This window comes from Leptodactylus fuscus, chromosome 5, assembly GCF_031893055.1.
Source record: "Leptodactylus fuscus isolate aLepFus1 chromosome 5, aLepFus1.hap2, whole genome shotgun sequence".
In the NCBI taxonomy this organism is placed as follows: Eukaryota; Metazoa; Chordata; class Amphibia; order Anura; family Leptodactylidae; genus Leptodactylus; species Leptodactylus fuscus.
In genome coordinates this window covers 69,192,544-69,200,792 of record NC_134269.1, presented here as the reverse complement: position 1 = coordinate 69,200,792, position 8,249 = coordinate 69,192,544, and the positions used below count along the sequence as shown (strand labels likewise).

The 8,249-nt window shown below is 37.9% G+C and overlaps 1 protein-coding gene across 1 annotated transcript in view; it reads right to left on the bottom strand.

The window, feature by feature from the left end:
- Positions 1–3,868: 3,868 nt before the first annotated feature.
- Positions 3,869–8,249, bottom strand: part of IQGAP1 (IQ motif containing GTPase activating protein 1) — a 111,102-nt gene continuing 106,721 nt past the window's right edge. The window contains exons 37-38 of the mRNA XM_075273360.1: positions 8,050–8,158; positions 3,869–5,897 (exon numbers count right to left, since the gene is read on the bottom strand). Of these exons, the coding sequence (XP_075129461.1) occupies positions 5,784–5,897; positions 8,050–8,158 (223 nt within the window). The 3' untranslated portion in view covers positions 3,869–5,783. The remainder of the gene's footprint in view (positions 5,898–8,049; positions 8,159–8,249) is intronic.

Here is an 8,249-nt window from a genome sequence, read left to right as displayed (position 1 = left end):
ATGTGTGTGCTATATTATTACACTGTAGTAATGTATACTGTGCAGATTATTATATGCCTGATATTGTGTGAGCTATATTATTACACTGTATTAATGTATACTGTGCATATTATTATATGACTGATGTGTGTTGTATTATTACACTGTAGTAATGTATACTGTGCATATTATTATATGCCTGATGTGTGTGCTATATTATTACACTGTAGTAATGTATACTGTGCATATTATTATATGCCTGATGTGTGTGCTATATTATTACACTGTAGTAATGTATACTGTACATATTATTATATGACTGATGTGTGTTGTATTATTACACTGTAGTAATGTATACTGTGCATATTATTATATGCCTCGTGTGTGTTGTATTATTACACTGTAGTAATGTATACTGTGCATATTATTATATGCCTGATGTGTGTGCTATATTATTACACTGTAGTAATGTATACTGTGCATATTATGACTGATATTGTGTGTGCTATATTATTACACTGTAGTAATGTATACTGTGCATATTATTATATGCCTGATATTTTGTGTGCTATATTATTACACTGTAGTAATGTATACTGTGCATATTATTATATGCCTGATGTGTGTGCTATATTATTACACTGTAGTAATGTATACTGTGCATATTATTATATGCCTGATGTGTGTGCTATATTATTACACTGTAGTAATGTATACTGTGCATATTATTATATGACTGATATTGTGTGTGCTATATTATTACACTGTAGTAATGTATACTGTGCATATTATTATATGACTGATATTGTGTGTGCTATATTATTACACTGTAGTAATGTATACTGTGCATATTATTATATGCCTGATGTGTGTGCTATATTATTACACTGTAGTAATGTATACTGTGCATATTATTATATGCCTGATGTGTGTGCTATATTATTACACTGTAGTAATGTATACTGTGCATATTATTATATGACTGATATTGTGTGTGCTATATTATTACACTGTAGTAATGTATACTGTGCATATTATTATATGCCTGATATTGTGTGAGCTATATTATTACTGTATTAATGTATACTGTGCATATTATTATATGACTGATGTGTGTTGTATTATTACACTGTAGTAATGTATACTGTGCATATTATTATATGCCTGATGTGTGTGCTATATTATTACACTGTAGTAATGTATACTGTGCATATTATTATATGCCTGATGTGTGTGCTATATTATTACACTGTAGTAATGTATACTGTGCATATTATTATATGCCTGATGTGTGTGCTATATTATTACACTGTAGTAATGTATACTGTGCATATTATTATATGACTGATATTGTGTGTGCTATATTATTACACTGTAGTAATGTATACTGTGCATATTATTATATGACTGATATTGTGTGTGCTATATTATTACACTGTAGTAATGTATACTGTGCATATTATTATATGACTGATATTGTGTGTGCTATATTATTACACTGTAGTAATGTATACTGTGTATATTATTATATGCCTCGTGTGTGTTGTATCATTACTGTATTAATGTATATTATGCATATTATTATATGCCTGACTATGTGTTTTGTATGATTACACTGTATAATGTATACTATGCATATTATTACATGCCTGATGTGTTTTTTGTATGATTACACTGTATTACTGTATAATATGCAATATATAATTATGTGCCTCATGAGGTGTGTGTTGTATTATTAAACTGTATTAAAGAGAGTCTATCATTGGTGTCAGCGGTTTTGAGATAAATTCTAGTATTCTACTGCTTCCATTCATTGCGGTTCTTCCCGCAGCGCTTTAGACAGAAAGTTTGCAGAGTTTTTTTTCTGCGGATGGTTCCAATTATACCTATGGGAAAGCACCGGCGTTTCCGTAGGCATAGTTGACATGCTACAATTTCCAAAGCCGCATCTGTTTTGGAAATCACAGCGGTATGTTCGCACCCCAGTTTTTACCGCAAAGTGGGCGCAGGATTCACTTTGCCCTTACTGTAAAACACCGCCATTTTTTTTTTCACGGCGAATACAGTGTTTATGTCCCATGGGGCTCCGGCCTATTCGTTATTTTCACTTATTGATGTGGCACTGGGGCAGGGCTACAACCTGTGACCTGTGGTATTGGCTGGGGGCAGTTATTTTTTTTCCTTTTCATATTATTTTTTAAATATATTGTGCCCTCCATAAGGAGCCAGCAGCTGTCAGCAGTCTCCCTAGCAGTCAGGTGACTATCAGGTCATTGGGAGCCACATTACAGCCAGCATCCCGAGCCCATAGCTGCACAATCTCATGCAAGGACGGATAGCTACAAATGAATACAAATAGCTGGTGTCATGGCGTCCATTACGTGTCGTACCATTGACAGCCAGCCACGTCACCTTTGTTTGTGGTGGTTTTATGAGCGAGAAACCTGTTATGGACTGGAACCGTATTATCTTTATCAACCGAACCAGGTTCTGTTTGAGATCCAATGATGGGAGGGTTTGAATATTGAAGCGTCATGGTAAGAGAATCAGTTCTGTCTTTAGTTTGGTGCAACACACTTTCCAACCTGCTGTTCTGAGGATTTGTCACCCCTAGTTGTAATATGAGTGACACTGACAGCGCAGTGATATGTACAGGATATACTGCAGACACGTGTGTCCTCTTATGACACAGCTTCTAACTGGCATTTTTCAGCAAGGTAATACTCACCCACACAGAGCAGAGATTTCCCAGGCATGACTCTGCCAGATTGCAACACTTTCCTTACCTGTTGTCAGGTTTATCACCAACTGACCATTTATTAAGGGACCGGCTGAGGTGTTAGCTTTGACAACCCACGAGTGCTCAGGATCTATAGGCCCAGCTAGAATATCTGATCAAATGTGCAACATAATGCCACATGTAACCAGTATGGCTCCAGGCCCAACTGTATCCAGGTTAGATCTGGCCCAACAGTGTACTGGAGCATCATTTCAATGGTATATTTTTCCCCAAAAATGTATCCTTTCACCCTAATATTGTAATCTCTTACATATTGTAAGGGGATTGCTAGTTGTGCAATTCCCTAGTACTGCTGATGAAACCAGGAAGAAGGGAAAACAGAGACAGTAAGTCCTAAATTCGACCCAGCCCGTCCCTACCTACTTGCCAGAACTGCCCTAGGCAACAGACGGCAACTTGGCGACGGTCCCTTCTCTGAATAAGTGTACATAGAACAAGACAAACAAACACAGAAGAGGAGTCAGTGAGCCAAAGGGTCAAAGCAACACAACATCTTAATTAAAAAGAGTAGTCACAAGGGAAGCCAAAGATCAGAGGTCAGTAGTACAATAGTAGGAAGCTATCAAGGACGAAGTCACAGGACAGAGCCAAAATAGCCATCAAACCTGTGTGGGCAGATGACCTGTATATAGAAAGTCCAGGAGCTGCCCCAGACTTAATTGGTAGACAGGCTGTCAATCACACAGGCAAGGCTAAGATTAATTATTTGATAAACACAGGGAAACAAGGTGCAGGCGATGGGTGTGGTGGAAATACAATTACAGAGGAGAGGTAATAGATCAGTATGCAGACAGCGCAGCAAAAAACTCTAAGCAAGGAATCAAACCAAACATGTCTCCTGCGCCGCAGCGTGTGAGCAGAGGGTGGCGCAGAGACCCGAACAGGTAGAGATGTTACACATATATCATCTTTATATTCACACATAGAAAGTTTCATTTGATTTGAACAACTTTGCCTTGATGCATTATTTTTTGCATTATATTTAAAGTTGTACATGGTATGACACAGCGGTCTAACTGTGTTGTCTGACACGAAAATGGACAAACATGAAATCTAAAGTAAATGACATCACAGCATAACATGTAAACAAATGATCTTTTTATTCAGCAAATCAAAATCCGGATACAGGCAGGCCGCCCCATTTACCAAAAGGCACAACACTGAAGGTATTGATATAGAAGATAAATCAATGTACTTGTGTAGATTCTATATGTGTTTCCAGCAATAAATAAAGACGCAAGATTGACATCTGCTTAAAGTGTGTCTAAACTTTTCATTAACTTGTGATTTTTCTGGCAGCGTTTGTGTCATTAATAAACATTGTAATATACTTCATTAACTCATTTTGGCTCCTTTCTCCTAACACAGGATTTCACATCAAAGAGCCAAAAATTGTGAGCGAAGTATACAATACTTATTTCTATAAAAAGTTGGTTGAAAGTTTAGTTGTGCTTTAATACAGTGTGAGCCCTGAAACCCTAATATCAGGAATGGGATCTGTGCTAGTGATCTAACTACTCTGCCTGTCCTTCCCATATTACCATAATCCATGGAAATCTAGGCACGTACAATCTGATTTCCCTAAATGCTAGAAGCCAGTAAAGCAAGCAATCCTAAACTTAATAAGAGCAAATCCAGCATTGCATTGCCTAACAGTATAAGCCTTGCAATGACCGCTGCTACAACCCTCTGAGATGATGTCCCGCCATATACTGTAATATTATAAACATGTTAAATAAGCTCCATATACGCCACTAACTCATCTCACCTCGGCAGATGTGAACAGAGTCGCTTTGTCATACCAATTTATAAATCAATACACATCTCTATTAATATAAAAACTCATCTCCTTTTTCTTTAAAAATGTCTAGGTGTAGGAATTTACAATTCTAAATCAAGCGTCTACCCAAACAGGGAGACACGTGCGTAAAGTCTGCAGATAGGAACCTCAAATAGTGTTTATTATATGTACTCAAGACTCCAAACTCGAAATGTTAAGAGTTTGTCGTAACATTTTCTAAGTAGCATTTTGTTTTTAGACTTCAGCTATCCTTATTGCTTCTTGGCTTTTCTATAAACTTTACTTTAGGTTCTACTTAATTTTCCTTTCCTGAGTAACAAAAAAATCGCAAGCCGAAATTTTATAATAAATGTTCCAAAATGTTGCAAAATTTAAGGCAAAATTTCTTCACGAAAATGGAAGGAACGGGTTGGACTTTCTGACAATAAAGGAAAACAAGGCTGGCGTTTCGTTCCAGTTTAGCAATATGTCTTCCTAACAGCCACTTGCTGTGAATGGCTTTCATTTACAATGGCTCCTTTATTAGAGTTGGATTTCCAATCACATCCTCAGCTCCGAGGGCCATGATACTTGATCACACCACGTGTCATTGAGCCGAATACAAGCAAGCCATTGAGTCAATACTGACAGTAGCCGTGAAGCAGACTGCACAGAACCCTACAGTAAGGAGAAGCAGATCATTTCTCATAAATAAGCTATGTCATGATTCAGTTCGGATCTCTGCACACAACATACCAATAAAAGCAAAAAAAAAAAAAGTGCCTGCACTGTTAAATAGAAACATAATTTGCATTTTAAAACTTGTCAAATAATATGGAATATAATCTATAAAGATCATTTTTAATCTACACAAAAAAATAAAAAAAAAAATATTTAAAAAAACTTTCTAATATACGTATTTATAAATGCAGTTAGTGCAGGTCTGTGAGACCACTTATATCATATGCTAAAGGGTTTTTTTGTTTTTCTTTAATATACCCCATGCTAACCTCCTATGTAACATGATGTAGAAGCACTGCAGCCATGTGTTGCTTTTCTTACGGTAAGCATCAGACAGCGAGATACAGTACTTGCAGAGTTTGGGCACATGACCTTGTATATGTAGAAAAGCATTTTAAGTAAATTGCAACCAGCATTTGTGGTGACGGAGGCAGAAAAGGTCCTTTCATAGCTTGCGCCTCACATGCAGAGGCTCTTCTGCTTTTACTTCCCGTAGAATTTCTTGTTCAGAAGGAAGATAAGAAGGTTTACGTTGACTTTTGCTCGATCAAACATCTTCATGACTGCAACACCTTCATATTGTAGCTGGAGAAGATCCTAGTAGAAGCAAGAAAAAGGAAAAATTCATTTTTATGTTGTACATTGTGGTCTTGTGGCACAGGAGCCAGACTGGCAACAAAGGGTAAGGTGAGAGGAGAGGGGTTACCCTAAGGGTCTATGCACACGGAGTAAAGTGGCGCTGATTCTGGCACGATAATTTGCGTAAGAATCAGCGTTGAAAAAAACCCCTCCCATTGACTTCAATGGGTTCCGTTTTCCACACGGTACACATTGAAATCAATGGGAGGCTTTTTTACCCATTGATTTCAATGTGTTCCGCGCAGTAAATGGAACCCATTGAACTCAATGGGAGTCTGTTTTTCAGCGCTGATTCTTACGCGAGTTATCGTGCCAGAATCAGCGCCACTTTACTCCATGTGCATGGACCCTAAACCTATATAAATAAACGGGGAGTGGTCATCAAACAATACCACTAATACCATTAGTTTAATGACCAGACTACAGCACTATCGAGTCCTGTGATGATGTCAGTTTGGGTCAGACCCATAGTCAGGATGGAAACTGCGGCCATAATAAGGATGCATTACAAATGTCAGCATGTGGCCTACATCATCTTGCATGCAGATGGGTGAGCTCTATCTAGCATGATGCTGGGGATTTTAGATTTCTGCAGATTGTTTGACATTGGATGTTTTTCCCCTCCCCTCATGGAAAATGTAAAGGCTAACTGGGCTCCAAACCTGCTGGTAACAAGAAACAGGGCCCCATGATGTGTGACAGTCTTCAGTAATGACACTGCTTGCTGAATACTTTTACTAGATTATTAAAAAGTGGAACAACCATTGAACAAATGCTTATTCTACAGGCGCAGCCATACACATTTTAGTCTACAGTGGCCAAACTAGCCATATATGTTCAATGATACCTGAAGGACGAACAAACTTTCAGAAAAGAGGATTTGTTGTCCTATCTGTGAGACCATACAAAGGCTGGGGGTGGTATTTATACTTGTGTTTTTAAGTTTTGGGGGTTTTTTTATTGTCATTATTATTTTATACATAAAATGTTTTGGGCAATCGTGGTTTGTACAACCTCATTTTTTGCATATGTTTCTATATCTTTATTGCTTTTCAATTACATATGAAAGGACTTTTCTGTGATTAATTGGAAAAACTCAAACATAGCCGATTTCTTTCCAGTTGACTACAATGGTTGTTAAATATCAACAGTAAAACATTCATTATGGCTGATATTATCCATTTTCATTCATTTTATTTTTCTCAATTCAAAGTTTTATTGCAAATTTTCTAAATACAACAAGGTCTGAAATAGACCAATAAACACAAAAAGAAAAAAAACACAAGTATGAACAAAACATACCAATAATAATAAAAATAACACCACCACCAAACCACCAGGGAATACTGGGAAGATCCAGCCGTGGTAGGAGCAAAAGGGCAGAGGGGAAGGAGAAGAAGGGAGAGTAGGTAGGAAGAAGAGAAGGAGGGGCACCAGAAAAAGAACCCCCCCACAACAACATGGGGGATAGAGGACAGGGAGGGCACTTTGGAGAAGGGTGCGGATAGGGTACAGACAAAAAGACAAACCAACTAGGGGGGTCCACACATGGAGGACCACAAGTCTGATACGGGGGAGCATAAGGCAACAATACAGTGGGAGCAAGGATGCACCTGCCCGCGGCAACCACGAGCAGAGTACACCTCACAGGTCTAGGAGGGAGGTCCATAACCCAGGAGTGTCCGATACTCCACAGAGCCTTGGAACTCAGGATTCAGTCGTGCCATGCAGGAAAGAGGTGAGATTTTCCATATGCAGGATCTCATTGACCTTCACAATCCAGAGGGACAGCATTTTCATTCATTTTAAATGAATGTGTGTGCACCTCAAATTACCGTTTTTGGAATGTCATGATAAATAATTGCAGTGGTCAATATGCAAAAAAGTACAGTACATGACAGCACTGCCCAAAAACAACACAATCATATCTGTAAAAGTTCCATCAACCCTTCAGGCACTTGAAATATAGGGACGAATCAGCTAATAATGTGGAAATGAAACCCCTCTAAGGTTCTCACATGAAAAACTCAAAGTGCTGTACTGACTTAGGTTATTATTAGATTGAAAATGGTGGATTTGTTATCTATATTATGTACAATTCACACATTACCTGGTAATGCAGCATAAAGGTTTCCATTGAAACGCCCATAAACTTGGCTTTCACTTCAAAGTCTCCAACCTCTTCCGTAGGAGTGATCTCAAAGATGACATTTTTAAACCTGCAGATAAAAGATGAGCGTTTAGCAAATATAACAAACTATATCATATATATTCTATGCCTCCACATATCAGGCTCCTCTCTTCATCCTT